The following is a 17,250-nucleotide window of genomic DNA, read 5'->3' on the forward strand; positions in this document are numbered from 1 at the left end:
TACAAAATTTTAATTTTGTTATATGTTTATGACCTTTTTTTCCCCCAAAAAGAAAAGCTGAAGCTTCTTGTGTAACCTTCCCTAATCCCATTTCCCTCCCACTTTCCTTCCCTAGAGATAAATTTGGCATTTTGATCTATTATTACATGTATGTAATAATATTATTTTGCATAATTAGCTTTATACATGTGACATCATACTGTATCATTTTATAAGCTTTTTCATTTTTTTATTCATATAGCTCTAATTTTGTTCATTTTCACTGAATAGTATGTTACTGTACAAGTATATCAAAATGTATCCATTTTTCTACAGAGATATTTATGTTATTTCCAAATTTGTGGTTTAATCAACAATGATGCAATGAATATTGTTGAACATGTCTCTTTGTACAGGTGTAAGCATTTCTTTCAATATAAACATACCTAAGTGGAAATGCTAAGTTAAAGGACATGTGCATCTTCTGACTGACTACTGACTGCCAAAGTGCTTTCTGTAGTGGTTTCACCAATTTGCACTCTCACAAACATCACGTGAGAATTCCAGTGATCTCACATCCTGGTCAAGATTGGAATTTGTTCAGATTCTAAAAAATTTTCTATCTCACGTAATTTAAATAATATTTGCATTTCCTTAGTTACTAGTGAAATTGAACTTTTTTTTTTTTTTTTGAGGAGGAGCTAGAGTGCCATGGCATCAGTCTAGCTCACAGCAACCTCAAACTACTGGGCTCAAGCGATCCTCCTGCCTCAGCCTCCCCCAAGTAGCAGGGACTATAGGCATGTGCCACCGCACTCAGCTAATTTTTCTATTTTTAGTAGAGACAGGGTCTCACTCTTGCTCAGGCTGGTTTCAAACTCCTGACCTCAAGCCATCCTCCCACCTCGGCCTCCCAGAGTGCTAGGATTACAGGCGTGAGCCACCATGCTGATCCAAGCATGTTTTCATATATCTAGTTACCATTCAGACTTCCCCTTTTGTGAGCTTGCTATTAATATCCTTTGACTATTTTTCTATTCGATTGTTTACTTAATTTGTTCATAAAAATGTACGGTAAGAAACTAAGTATGCCAGCAATGAATCAAGTGATAGTGACAAAAATATAGGCTCTATTTCTATATGGTTTTATGGTTTTTCTTCAGATTTATCAACTTTTGATTCATAAAATAATCTTTTGTTTTTCACTGAACAAATATTAAGTGCCTAGTATCTGCCAAGCACTATCCTAGACACAAGTCTGTAAAGTCAAAAGTGAACTTACCCATTTGCCATTTCCTCTCCCAATCTGTTTTTCTCACTGCTACCAGAATGATTACTCTGAGGAGCAAATTTGATCTTTTCATATTTCTACTTAAAAATCCTTCGTTTCCCCTTATCTCTAGAAGAAGCTGAGGCTCTTTATCATGGCATGTGAGACTTTCTTGATTTTGCCTCATCTCTTGTCTTCAATATTGGTGACCCATATAGCACCAAACTACTTGTTGTTCCTGTTTCCGGGCTTCGTATCTTTTCATATGCTTTTTCCTCTGTGTGAAATCCCTTTCCCGCATCTTTTGTACACCCAGTGGAACTCATATCCTTCCTTTAATATGCAGCACAGATGTTACCTACCTTGAGAATGTGAAGCATTCCTGGAACACCTCCTCCCAACAGAGTTAATTAATTCTTTTTTTTGTGCTATCTCTGTATTTTAGCCATTTATTGTTTCATTTATTAAATGAAAATTGATTTTCTTACATATCAGCCCATTAAATGCCAAGAGCAAGTCTCATTACTTCCCTGAAAGCAACAGCCACAATCTTATTGAATGCTAACTAGTGTCTACCTTCCATAATAACTAGGAAAAAAATATATCCTCACAAAGGAATGCTAAACTTAATTGAATTGTGCTAATAGTGTTTTCCTTGTAGCAAAAAGATATACAATCTTAAGGATAAAAATATGAGCATATATTGAAAAATATGTTAAATCCAGGACCTTTGTAAAATAAATCTTCAAAGATGTAAGAGCAACAAAAGCCCAGAAAGAGTACCTAGATTATGGTCTGTAAATTCCATTTCCCACTGGTCAGTTCTCCTCAAGGAAATAAAATCTGGAGTAGAAAATGTATAATATAAGCCTGTGAAATCTTAAGCCACAAAGCAATGAAATTAAAAAATAAAAAATACTAGCATAGGTCAAAGAACACAGGAGCAACTTTAGAGGTCCCACTAGTCAAATATAAAGCAATTTGATCACTAAAAACAATGACTGAAATGGATTAGACACATCAAAAATGAGTTCCATGAGTTTAAAGTACTGTTATGAAGGTCTATGCATTTATAACAATACTTTAAAACACAATCACATTTGGAGTTTGTTAGGGCACCAACTCATTATTTTGAAAACTGAATAAAAAGAAAGAAGCAAGCATTTATCCTTCCTTATCTGTAAAAATTGAATTTCAGGCTAACCAAAGAGTTGATGAAAAAATATTATTCTTTAGGGAAGAATTCTAGGTAAGAAATACAGAAGGAATGATACAATTAGAAGATCACTATTTGCAACTCTACTGAAATATAGGATATATAGGGAATATTTATCAATAGCTGCTAAAACCATTTGGTAAGAAGTTGAAGGGAAACTTTATAATGAATGGATAAGTCTGACAACACCTGAACCAAATCATCAACCATAATGTCAGTAAAAGTGAGACAGACATATTATAATACCATAGGAAATAACAACTCTTCCTAAGAAATATCCTTGCTACCAAAACCTAAATATAGTCAATCCTCTACTTCTGAATCCTCTGTATTACTACTTCATTAGAAATATAGGAGATAAGAGAATATATTAAATGATATGAAGAAGATACAATTAGGTAAATCTAGATCATAAGAAATCCTAAGGCAAATTAACCAGTTTCTTCAACAAATCATTGGCATGTAAAAACAAGAGAAGAGGAATGATTATAGATTAAGAGTGACTTAATGGTACATCAGTCAAATGCAATGTAATTGTTTCATCCTAATTCAATGCAACAATTTGAAAAAGATATATTTTGGACAATCTGGGACTACCAAATGTAAACTGGGTAATAGATGATATTAAAAAATTATTTATAGTTTTGTTATATGAAATAATGGTACTATGAAAATTTATATATGTGTATATTTTTTGTAAGTCTTTATCAGCTTGCAATATACAATGAAGTATTTCCAGAAGAAATGATATGATTTGAGAATTCAATATAAAATACCAGGAATATCTTAGGAAGAAAAATACAGATAAAAAAGAATATCAAACTATTAACAATTGTTGAAATTAGGGAAGATGGGTACACGAGGGTTTACTAAACAATTCTCTCTACTTTTATCGGTATCTGAATATTTCCATAACCAAAAGTTAAGTTTTATTTCTATTTTATATTTATTCTATTCTAATTTTGTTTAATGTGAATTTTACCTACCAATAACAGTAGATATACCAATTTTGTGAAGACTTATGTCTGTAGAGTACTTTGGTTATCTCAAAAGAAACATTTTGCATAGTTTTTATAGCATATCACATATAATTTATAATACTTTGACACAAAATTATAAAACAGTTAATTGTAAGAACAAAATATTTGTAGAAGACATTAAAATATTATTATTAGAAATATATATAATTAGGGAACAAGAACATATTAACATTTTTTCATCGAATAAAAGCCCAGGATGACAAATGAAAATCATCTAGATATAACTTCCTTTTAATAAAAATCATAATAAGACATCTCTTATATACAAATGTTCATAATAGCATTTTTCATAATAGCCAAAACTGGAAACAATCCAAACACTCATCTAATGTCGAATAGATAAACAAAATGTGGTATTTCCATACTATATAATACTGCTTAGCAATAAAAAGGAGCAAGGTACTGATATAGGATGAAGCTCAAAAATATTATGTAAGTGCAAGAAGCCAGACACATAATTGCATATCATATAAAATTTCTGGGAAGTACAAACCCATAGAGAAAGAAAGCAGATAACTAGTTGACTCAGGCTGAAGGTGAGTGTTGGGATTGACTGCAAATCAGCATAAGGGAACTTTTTAGCATGCTGGAATTGTTCTAAAACTGGATTGTGGGGCTAGTAATACAACTACACAGATTTACTGAAACTCATCAAATGATATACTTAAAATGGGTTAATTTTATGGTATGTAAATTGTGCCCCAAGAATGCTATAAAAAAACAAACCAAGTCATCTGCTTTTCAGGGCACAATTGTGACTATCTACCTTACAGTTCTTGCTAAAAGCTTACCAAAGAATAATGATATTTCAGAGACCAGGTTAAAGCAGTGATTTTCAAAGTGTGGTACGAAACAGCACCATCATGACCTGGGTACTTGTTAGAAAGATATATTCTCAGATCCCACCTAACTTACTGAATGAGAAACTTGGTACAGAGTCCTTTAACCTGTTTCAACAAGGTTTCCATGTTCATCTTAAACATGCTACATTTAAAAACCACTGGACTTAGGGGATTGCTAACTATTTGATTACTTATCACTACCAAATCAGATCATTGCATGGCTTCATACCTGAACCATATGAGCCTTGTCCACAGTCCTTGTTGCCTTCATAAAAATAAAACTTAATATTATTCTGTTAGTGTTTACTAAAGGTCAATAATAAAAATGCCACATGAGAACTGACACTTCAGGTTTGTTATGAATAAACAGGGTTCAGCAAACTTTTTTCTCAAAATGCCAGATAGTAAATATTTTTAGATTTTTGGATCATAAGGTCTCTGTTGAAACACCTCTACCTTTGTAGCATGAAAACAGCCATACACCATATATAAATGACCAGAAGACCAGACTGGTCCATGGCAGGCCAATGGGCCATAATTTGCTGGCCACTGAACTAGAGAAGTCAAACAGATATGGGTCCAGATACTGGATTTACATATTGCTAGCAAAAAAAGTTACTATAACTATATTTTCTGTATTCAGTAAAGTAGAAGAAAGCATGAACATATAAAAAAAGTGATATAAGCAATATAAAAGAGAACTCAATCAAGCTTCCAAAGAAGAAAAATACAACAGCTGAGATTAAAAAAAAACCACACTGGATGGAATTAAAAATAAATTAGACACTGTAGAAGAAAAGACTAATAACCTTGAAGACAGAAGTAGAAATTACCTAAAACAAAACACAGAGAGAAAAGGGACTGAAACCAAACCAAACCAAACCAAAACAAGAACAGAGCAGCTGGGCACAAAGGCTCAAACCTATAATCCTAGCAATTTGGGAGGCTGAGGCAGGGGATGATTTGAGGCCAGGAGTTTGAGATCAGCCTGGGCAATAACAAGACCACCCAAAATTAGCCAGGAATGGTGGTGCACACCTGTAGTCCTAGCTATTGAGAGTGGAGGATTGCTTGAGCCCAGCAGTATGAGGTTGCAGTGAGCTACGATGACTCCAGTGTGTCTAGCTCAGACCAAAGAGCAAGACTCTCTCTCAAAAAAAAAAAAAAGAAAAAAAAGAAAAAAAAGAAAGACCAGATTAGTGAGGTAAGGGACAAATTCAAGTGGCCCTATATACATGTAATTGTTGTCCTGAAAGGGAGAAAGAGAAAAAAAGAACAGGAAATAATCATTAATTTTTAATTTAAAATAACTGAACATTTTCCAAATTTGATTAAAAATATATATAAACACACAGATTCAAAAAACTTAATAAGCCCAAGCAAAATAAAAATGAAAACGACACCAAAGCAATCATAATTAAAGTGCTTTAAATAGGTGGTAAAGAGAATACATTAAAAACAGCCAGAATCAACAGAAATTATCCGATCTCAACATCAGAGAAAAAACAATTAAAAAAATATTAGCCAAGCCTCAGGAACCTGTGGGACAACAGCAAAAGGTCTAGAAGAGAAAAAATGCAGGGTAAAAAATATTTTTGAAGAAATAATAGCTGAAAACTTCCCAAGTATGGCTAAAGACATAAACGTACAGATTCATGAAAGTAGGAAAATTCCATCCAGGATAAACTCAAAGAAATTCACACCCAGACACATCACACTCTACTTGCTGAAAACTTAATACAAAACAAAAACAAACAAAAAAACCCTTTAAAGTACCTAGAGAAAAAATGCATTACCTGTAGGGGAACAATCTGAGTGACTATGAATTTCTTTATTAAAAACCATGGAGGCCAGAAAGGAGTAGTACAACAGTTTTAAAGTGCTGAAAGAAAAGAACTGTCAATCCAGAATTCTTTATCCAGTGAAAATATTCTTGGCACTGAAGGTTAAATAAAGACATTCTCAGATGAAGGAAAACTAAGATAAATTATAGCTAACTAAATAAACTGCTCTAAAAGAATTGCTAAAGAAAGTACTTTAGACAAAGAAAATGATACCAGAAGGAAATCTAGAATATCAAAAATGGAGGAAAAGCAAGAGAAATGGTAAAAGCTGGATAAATATAATAGACTCTTCTCCTATTAGGTTCTTTAAATATACTTAATGGTTGAAATTAAAAAATATAGTATTTTCTGATGGTCTTTTCAATGTATGAAGATACAAAATTTAAGATGACTATTGCATAAAGAAAACTCTAGAGGGGTAAGGATTCCACATTCTTATTGAAATATTGATTTCAAATGAACTGAAAAGTTATGCATTTTGTAATTCCTATAGCAACAACTAAAAAAAAATTATACAAAAAAGATATATATGTCCAAACTCACAACAGGTAAATCAAAATGGAATGGAAAAAAATTACAAATAACCCAAAGGCAGGATGGAAGAAAATATTTGCAAACCATACATCTGATAAGGAGTTAAAATCCAAAATATCTAAGGAACTCAAACAACTCAGTAGCTAGAATGCAAATAACTCAATTAAAATATGGGGAAAAGAACTGAATAGAGATTTCTCCAAAGACAAGACAAAAATGGTCATCAGGGCTGGGCATAGTGGCTTACGTCTGTAATCCCAGCACTTCGGGAGGCTGAGGTGAGAGGATTGCTTCAGACCAGGAGTTTGAAACCAGCCTGGTCAACATAGCAAGAGCTCATCTCTACAAAAAAAGTAAAAAATTAGCTGGCTGTGGCGGCATGCACCTGCAATCCTAGCCACACCAGAGGCTGAGGCAAAAGGATTGCTTAAGCCCAGAAGTTCGAGGCTACAGTGAGCTATGATTGTACCACTCCACTCCAACATGGCCAACAAAGCAAGACCCCATCTCTTTAAATAAAAAACAAAAAAAAAAGACCAGGCATGGTGAATAAAATTTTTTTTAAATGGCCATCAGGTATATGGAAATGTGCATTGATACAGCAGCCATTGTGGAAAACAATATGGAGATTCCTAAAGAAATTTAAAACAGAATTACAATACAACCCAACAATCCCTCTTCTGGGTCTATACCAAAAGGAAATGAAATCACCACCTCAAAATATACCTGCACTCCCAGGTTCATCGTCACATTATTCACAATAGCCAAGATACAGAAACAACTAACGTATCTGTCCACTGATGAATAAATAGGTAGTGGTATATATATATATATATATATATATATACACACACACACACACACACACAATAGAATATTATTCAGTCTTTAAAAAAGCCCATTTGCCACAACATGGATGAACTTGGAGGATATTATGCTAAATGAAATAAACCAGATACAGAAAGAAAAATACTGCATGATCTCACTTATATGGCATCTAAAAAAAAAAAGGTCAAATACATAGAGGTAGATAATAAAACAGTAGTTTCCAGGGGTGGGATAAGGGAGTGTGGGGAGATGTAGATCAAAGGATACAAAGTTGCATATATGTAGGATGAATAAGTCTAGAGAGCTAATGTATAACATGAGGACAATAATTAATAGTAATATATTGTATTTGGTATTTCCACTAAGAGAGAAGATTTTTAGGTGCTCTTGCCAGGAAAACAAAAGGGGATGTGAGATGATAGATATGTTAATTGACTGGACTATCATAACTATTTCACTATGTATATCAAAGCATCAAGTCTCATTCCTTAAATATATATAATTTTTAAAGGGATATAAAAATTATAATTCTGAATCCTTGTTGGATGGTCAGAATGAAAGGAGGAAGATAGGAGTTTATTATAATTAACCAATGGGAAAATGATGGTGACTTTTGCAGGGTGACAGAAATGGAGATGGTGAAAAGAGGTTAGATTCTGAATATATTTTAAAGGGTAATAGATATAATTTGCCAATAAATAAGATATGGAGATGGAAAAACAAAGTGATCAAAAATGACACCAAGATTTTCTGACCTGTGCAACTAGAAAGATAGAGATAATATTTACAGAGATGTGGAAGTCTGGGAAGACAAGTCCTTGGGTAGTGGCAGGAATTCAGAACTTGGATTTTGGACATATGAAGTTTGTTATGCTGATAAAATATCCAGGTAGAACTGCTGACTACACAATTGAATATCTGTCTGGAATACAGGGTGAAAGTCTGGTCTGTATATATTAATTTAACACTCACTAGTACAATGACGCTACTTAAGACCCATGAGAGCCAGGTACTGTGGCTCATGCCTATAATCCCAGCACGTTAGGAGGCTGAGGTGGGAGGATCGCTTGAGCCTAGGAGTTCAAGACCAGCCTGGGCAACATAGCGGACCCTGTCTCTATAAAAAATTTTAAAATTACACCGGGCGCGGTGGCTCACGCCTGTAATCCTAGCCCTCTGGGAGGCCGAGGCCGGTGGATCGCTCGAGGTCAGGAGTTCGAGGCCAGCCTGAGTGAGACCCCATCTCTACTAAAAATAGAAATAAAAATTATCTGGACAACTAAAAATATATATAGAAAAAATTAGCCAGGCATGGTGGCGCATGCCTGTAGTCCCAGCTACTCGGGAGGCCGAGGCAGTAGGATCGCTTAAGCCCAGGAGTTTGAGGTTGCTGTGAGCTAGGCTGATGCCACGGCACTCACTCTAGCCCCAGCAACAAAGTGAGACTCTGTCTCAAAAAAAAAAAAAAAAATTAAAAAATTAGCCGGACATAGTGTTGCACACCTGTAGTCCCAGTTACTTGGAAGGCTAAAACAGGATAATCTATTGAGCCCAGAAGTTCAAGGCTGCAGTGAGCTATGATCAGGCTACTGTACTCTAACCTGGGTAACTGAATTTCTGTCTCAAGAAAAATAAAAATAAAAAAAATAAAACCCATGAGATTTGATGATGTTACCTGAGGAGTTATTGAAGATAAGAGAAGAAATTTGAGGACTGAAGCCCTAAAGCATCCAAATTTTAGAGATTAGGAAAATGGTGAAGAACTAGCAAATGAGACTCCATAAGGCAGAAGGAGAAATGAGTGAATAAGTGATCAGGAAGAAGAATGTGTTTCAAGACACAGTGACTAATTTGATCTAATGCTGATGTCAAGTAAGATAAGGATGGATTTGACCCCTCTTAAACATGGAGACCTCTGGTGGCACTATCTAAAGCTGATTTGGAACTTGGAGGGCAGAGGCCAGTCTGGAGAAAGTATAGGGGATAAACAGGAAGACAGATATTTAAGACAGTGAAAGTAAACATCTTGTTTATACCTTAAATTCTATTTTGTATAGTAATATCAACTTTTTACTAGGATAATTCTTTTATACAATTTCCCATCCTTTACCTTTCAATCTTTCTATATTCTATGACTTACAAATAGCAGAGTGAATTTTTTAAAACCCAATCTAAAATTGTCTTTTAATCTGAATGTTAATCTATTCAATATTTCATGTCATAATAATATATTGGATCAATTTCTGTTTTAATTTTTTCTTTTTTCTGTTCATATTTTTAAAAGCTGAAGATTACAGCACACAAAGTAAGATTAATAAATGTTTATTTACATTTAAAAATAGAGGTGATACACACATACCCATCGCCAACTGGACCAATACATAGAGTTCAGATGCTAGCAAACACATGTGCAGACCTTCCAGATAGGATTTTCTCATTCTCTCAGGAGTAAACCACCATACTGAATTTTTATACTAATAATTTCCCTTACTTTTCTTTATGGCTTCTATGCGCTATGCATGTATCCATGAATTTTACACTTTATGTAATGACATTACATTGAATGAACTTCTTTGTGTCTAGCTTATTTTATACATCCTATATTTTTAGATTAACTCATTCTGTAACATGTAGCTTTAGTTCTTTCATTTTCCACTGCTGCATATATTTCCTATGCATGAATATAACACACCTTATAATATTAATATATTCTATCATAAATGGGCCCTTCTTAGTTTTCATCTGCTTTTTTCTATTATTAACAAGGCTGCTATAAATGTTCTCTTGGTAAACATTTGCAAGAGTATCTCTTGAAGTGAAACTGCTGGGTCATAATACGGCAGGTCATTGTGATTTTAATTGCAAATCTCAGCAAAGATAGCATCTTTTCATGTTTATTGTCTATTTGGTTTTCCCCAATGTGAAACTGCTCTTCATATTTTGTATACTACTTTTTCTAATAATATTTGCCATTTTTCATATTGATTTCTAAGGTTTTAGATTTCTATAATGCTAATTCTTTGTTAATTTCATGCAATGTCAAATTCATATCCTAATTTGTCACTTTTATTTTCTCTATGATGTGCTAAGGAAAGTACTCAAATTTAACAAGACAAAAAAGCCAGTAATTTGACTGAACATCCTTAGTGGGACACCCTAACAACTTTAAAGAAAGTGTAAAAATATACAGTTTTTAAAAGTTTAAAGAACTTTAAAAGAAGTAACCTTAATTATTTAAAGCATTATTTATTGTTATTATTATTCTGAAACTATTACATCATTGGATTAGCAAATAAATAATTATGTTACTGTGGTTAGGTAGAAAAATAATTTATATGTAAGCAAAAAGTAATACAACTATAAAATCAAACAAGTTAAAATTAAAACCTACAATATTAAATTTGCATAGAAAGTATCAACATGAATATATATTTTTATCTTTAAAAAATTTCCTAGCTCTCTCAATTAAAAAGGCCTAGAAACAATAATCAACTCAGTAGCAAATCTGGTGTTAACAAAGCTCAGCATTGTGTCAGCTGGCAAAATGTGAGAGTTAACAGTCCACCTCCATTATTACAGAGCAAGGAAATGAAAGGTGGATTTGAAGCTAAAAGTCAATAAACTGAAAACTGGCACAAGTATCAATAATAATAACTACAACAGACTGAAACCCATCTAATATATTTATAAGTTCACAATGCTAATTTTAAAACAAAGCAAACAAAAGAACTTCAGTGGTCACCAGTGAAGAATGTCAGGGAACCAGCCAATTACTTTGAAAACTTGTAAATAAAGGGAAAGAATTTAGCATTTATTCCCTTTTCTGTAAGAACTCTATCTCAGAATAAACAAAGAGTCAATTAAGGAAAGTTCTCTTTATGGAAGTATTCTACCTATTGAAGTAAGAAGTAATGATAAAAATAGAAATTATCACCATTTTGCAAGCCCCAGTGAAATAAAAACTTTACTCAATAATCACCAATGACTGCAAACATTACAAAAAGAGACAGCAGAGTACTCTCTGCCTCCTGGTAAAAGTATTCAATACTACATATGACATATTCTTGCAGAAATTTGAGTCTCAATCTAATCAAGCCTCTGTATCAAAATAACAGTTATAGAAAATTCAGGACTAGAAAACAGGTTAAATGAAATCATGGGGGTGCAATCAGCAAAATCCAGAATGTGAGAAACTCCACAGGACAAACAACTTAGTTTCTTCAATAAACTGCAAGAAATAATATATTATAATGAAAAAAATAGTAGGAGCCTATAGACTAAAAGAGACATATCAATCTACTCCAATCTATTTGAAGAAACTTAAAAAAAAGTGAATAAGGAAATTTGAACACTAACTAGATATTTAGTATTAAGGAATTACTGTTAATTTTAGATTTGATAATGATAGTGCTATTTATGTGTTAAAAGAACTAGCTCTTATCTTTTTAAAGACACACAAATATGTAGGGATGAAAAAATATGAATAATATAATTGGGAGCTTGCTTCAAAATAATCCAGAGGGAGGTAGAAGGAATGACTAGGGTTGAGACAAAACAAAATCAGGTATGAGATGATTGAGTGTTAAAGGTAGGCACCAGGAATATGGGGGTTTCATTAAACAATTCACTCTATCTTTGTATATATGTGATGTTTTTTAAAGTATTTTTTTAAAACTGCCTTCAGAAAAGACTAAAACAAAATCAGTTATACTTCTCCGAAAACATCAGATTCAATTTATGAATCTCCTAATGTATTTACATTCTCACACGAGCTAAGGTCTTAAACCAAAACAATGACTCTAGTGGCACATTGTAAGGATTAGCAAGTCAGTGAAAATTTTTATTTTGAGAAAAACATTCCTAGCATCTCAAAATCACATTAGATACATAAAAAACCAATCAATTCTGCCTACTTCTAAGTGAACGTCTGGTTTTGAGCACAATCTGGTGTTATAATAGATGACTCCTAGGTCAACTTTGTGATTACCTGCCTATTCAGGCAGAGTAAGAGCAAAGTGGGATTCAAACTTTGTATGTTTACTATAAGGCTATCTCATCAAATTTATGATCTATATTTTCAAGTCTCCAAAATGCTTGAAGTTCACCAAAGGATAAATGAAAGTTGAATTTTGAAATTCTAGTATTTTACCAGATGCCTAATGTTTTTCCACAAATAAAGAAAAAAAAGCCCCGCAATCTTTTAAAACACTTTAGTACTGTTTTAATACTATTCAGACACTTACACAAAGCAGGTTTACATACCTTGCCTGGACTGTGAAGGTGCTACAGGAACTTCTTGGTTTGGCTCAAAAGGAAGTTCAGGTGTTAGGTTTTCAAATTGCTCTTTACTAATGAGATTTAGCTTCTTAAAGTTCTCAACTTCTTGCTGAAGTAGAATGAAGGAATCTAATTACTAAACTGGCTAAGAGAGTAACCAACAGACAATAATTGATATCAACTGCAAAAAAATGAGCTTTTTTAAAAAACAGGGATTAACTGCAGCAGAGTAAAAAAGATGTTCCAATAATCCAGCATTATATTTAATAACAATTAATATTCAGAGTCTAAAAGAGGCATAGAAAACCCTAAAATATTATGAATATTTAAAAAATAAAAAACATTGTAAGGGCATACACATATATCATTATTTGTTGAGCATTTACTCACAAGGCCATCAGAGTATTATAGAAGTGATAAAGTAATCTAATACATGGTTGCTATCCTTCAGAAATTTATAAGTTAGATGGAAAGGAAGAAATGTACACATAAAAACTAATAATATTAGGCAGTATATAAAAAGTGATAATTGTTATAAGAATTGAAATCATCAGAGAGGCATCATAGAAGAGATGAGACAATAGCTGCTCTTGAAGGATAAGGATTTAGAGAAAATGAAAAAGCATTCTAGATTAGGTAATGTGAGCAAAGATGAGAAACTTGGAAAAAGCAATATGCTTATTAGAAAGTAATTAAGTGAATGAGAAAATTTGTGTAGAACCAGTGGCAAAAAAACCTGATAAGGAAGTTGGAGAAAGGCACAAAAAGACCTTTAAAACTGGGTCAAATTTTCACTTCATTTTATAGTAATGCAATATATGTGATGAAAGACAAATCTGGATGGCCCTGGAGGGTCATTTCCAAACCCTTTTAGAAGCTCAGCAGCAAGGAGGCTCAGTAGGTTTCAGCTGTTAACTTAAAAGAACAGGCCTATCACCACTTCTGGGGTTCTGGGACTACAGAAGTGTGCCACCACACCTGGCTAAATTTTTCTGCTTTTTGTAGAGACAGTGTCTCCTCTTGCTCAGGCTGGTCTTGAACTCCTGGCCTGAAGCAATCCTCTCACCTCGGCCTCCCAAAGTGCTAGGATTACAGGTGTGAGGCCATATTTCATGAGAAAGGTTAAATCATGAGAAGTAACTTCCTCCTATTTCCACCAACAAATCTACACACCCATCTTCTACTTCTTCCCTCCAGGCAAAGAACAAGGTCACTTTGAAGGTCAATACTTCCATATCAGTGGTTCTCAATTGAGATTGATTTTTCCCACACCCCTGCTAGGTACATTTTTGTTATGGGATGGGGGTCCAGTGCTAACTGGTATCTAGTGAGTAGAAGCCAGGGATAATGCTAACCATCCTGTGATGTCTAGGATAGCTTCCACAACAAAGAATTAGCTGGTTCAAATGTCAATAGTGGCCAGGCATAGTAGCTCATGCTTGTAATCCCAGCACTCTGGGAAGCTGAGGTGGGAGGATCACTGGAGCCCAGGAGTTTGAGGCTGCAGTGAGCTATGATTGCACCCCTGCAATACAGCCTGGACGACAAAGTCAGACCTCATCTCAAAAAAAAAAAAAAAAAAAAAAAGCCAATAGTTCTGAGGTTGAAATAGTTTTGCTCTGAATCCTATTCACTATTATAGTCTCAGGAACTTGGTCCCATTATCTATTCTCATCTATATCTTCAATTCTTCCTTTCCACTAGACCATTCCCATCATCATATAAAATGTTCTAGTACTTTCCATTCTTTAAAAAATATTAAAATACACACACACACACCCATGCCTTGACTTCTTATCTATGTTCAGATACTGTCATTTCTCTAATACCTTATACCAAGCTTCAATATTTGAGTGCAATACATTCATATACATTTGAATGTATTACACTAATAATTTTGCTTATCTTCTCATTCACACTTTTATCCCCAATTGTTCCACTGAGAAAACTGAGCAAGTTTCTTCTTCCTTGTTATCAAGAGGCTCATAACTAAATTCAATGATCAATTATGATAGTTATCTATTGCCTATATTTTCCAGTTTAATTATCTGCACCCAGGCAACCCTTATGAATTTTTTGGAGATTTCATTTTCAATAATCACCCATGTTCACTACAACATTCCCAGGAACACAGGTGGCATTCAAATATATGTTAATGAGTGAATCCCTGGCAAGGACTCAATTTATCATAAAGCTACCATATTTGAAGTATAGAACTGACTTATGTAAGAGAGTACAGCTAGAATTTACATAGTAAAGGAAGACCTGAAATCAGGTCTCCTGACTCACTTGTCTCTCCAGCAAGAAGTCTAGTTCAAAACCATTTCTAAAGAGACAGTGACTACAGTTAACATGAGTCCGCATGTTGTCCATGAAAGGAAAGTGATCTGAGGAAGTCCTTCAGAGTAAGGTATTAGGAGGAAGAGTTTAAAAGAGTTTTGCAGCTGGGTGCAGTGGTGCACATCTGTAATCCCAGCACTCTGGCAGGCTGAGGCAGGAGAATTGCTTAAGGCTAGGAGTTTGAGATCAGACTGGCAACATAGCAAGACCCCGTCTCTACAAAAAGTAAAAAAAAACTAGCCAGGCGTGGTGACATACTACACCAGTAGTCCTAGCTACTTGGGAGGATCACTTGAGCCCAGGAGCTCAAGGTTGCAGTGAGCTATGATCAGGCCACTGCACTCCAGCCTAGGCAACGAAGCAAGACACTATTTAAAAAATTAAAAGATTAATTTTGCATTTTGAAATATACAACACCAAAAGAGTAATGATGGAAATGTCTGGAACTGTAGCACTTGGGAAAACCTCCACAGACTTTGATGGGCACAATTTCTATGTAAATTCTGCCCAAGCTTCTACATTCATTAAATTCCTGGTCTTCCCTCCATTTGTATCTTTGTTCCTGGTCCCACATAACTAAGTAGTCTTTGTTCTTTCTTCACATATACCCAGTCTCTACAGTTTTCAAAATTCTTTACAACACTATGAGGTAGAGAAGACAAAAATCATCCCTACCTGAGATTCACAGAAGTTAGATTTTGGTCCTAAATTGCACTATCAGTGGAACTTGCACATAAATTTACTCCTGGTCAGGAATAGGCTCCAGCTTTGCCAGGTAAGTTCTCAACTTAAGTGTTCTCTAGTAAGGAGAAAAGGATCAGCTCCAGTGGTGGTAAGGAGAGGGAAACTTTACATGACTCTCCTCTCAACAAGTCAGTATGATGCTATTGTTTCTGTCTGCTAGCCATCTCCTGGTAAATTTATACACCATTTCCAACTATATACCAAATATTTCACTACAACTGAAGTTCCTTTCACTATCTGCAACAAATACAGGAAAAGGCCTGTCTACATTTATGAGGGGAATGCTGCATAAGACAGTGAAGTAATCAGCAAAGTCAAAGTGAATGACAGCCATCAAGTCTCTCAAGGTTTCAGGGCCCCAGTAATTTAAGAATATTGTCTGGGTCAAGGCAGAAGACAGAATTCACCTCCAGTGTATCCTCTCAACAATGTACTACTGATAGTCTCAATCATCAAACAACTAGAATTATTCTCTTAAACAACACAAAGCCTACTATACCATGGGTGGCGGCTGACGCCTGTAATCCTAGTATTCTGGGAGGCTTAGGCAGAAGGATTGTTTGAGGCCAGGAGTTTGAGGCCAGACTGAGCAAGAGAACCTGTCTCTACTAAAAATAGAAAAAAATTAGCCAGGCATGGCAGGGTGTGCCTGTAGTCCCAGCTACTCAGGAGGCTGAGGCAGGAGGATTGCTTGAGTCCAGGAGTTTGAGGTTGCAGTGAGCTATGACGATGCCACTGCACTTTACCTGGGGCAACAGAGCGAGACTCTGTCTCCAAACGACAATAAAAAAAGCCAGTAAATAGAAGGAGAACTCCGGGAATTGATGCTTACACAACCAGTGAGGAGTAAAAGTTCACCTGGTAACACTCCAAGAAATACTGGACAAAACTGGTATATTGCATAAGCAAATGCAATGAGCCTAAAAATGAGATCAAGTGACTGACAGACAAGATTTAGACGTTCCAAATTTGAAGGTTCTTTTGGAAACGCTGGAGGCAAAGACATTAGCATATTTAGGTTTCTACATAAGCAACTTGGGTTTCTCTTTCTTATTTTGCAGATTCAAATTTAAAGATTTCTAGTTTGAGGGACATAATCATGCGAGATCGTGGACTGGACAATTTCTGGGCCTCATGAGCTCAAAGGCCAGCCAACAATATGAGTGACAAGATGTAAAGGTTTGCCAGCACATTTTTGGAGTGGACATCTGATCTCTATGTCCTCAATACTGTACAGATTTACAACACCACTGCAAGCAGACTACTGGAAAGGAAGATGAATAGCTAGATGCAAAAAAGCACAGGTTGAACCTTTTAGACCAAAGAGCAACAACTC

At 34.7% G+C, this 17,250-nt stretch overlaps 1 protein-coding gene across 1 annotated transcript in view; it reads right to left on the reverse strand.

The window, feature by feature from the left end:
- The window catches only part of LARP1B (La ribonucleoprotein 1B), a 94,893-nt gene that overhangs the window by 20,144 nt on the left and 57,499 nt on the right, over positions 1 to 17,250 (reverse strand). Inside the window, 1 exon segment of the mRNA XM_045552296.1 lies at positions 12,816 to 12,939. Coding sequence (XP_045408252.1) covers positions 12,816 to 12,939 — 124 coding nt within the window.

The sequence above is a fragment of the Lemur catta genome, chromosome 5 (genome assembly GCF_020740605.2).
Source record: "Lemur catta isolate mLemCat1 chromosome 5, mLemCat1.pri, whole genome shotgun sequence".
NCBI classification, from domain to species: Eukaryota; Metazoa; Chordata; class Mammalia; order Primates; family Lemuridae; genus Lemur; species Lemur catta.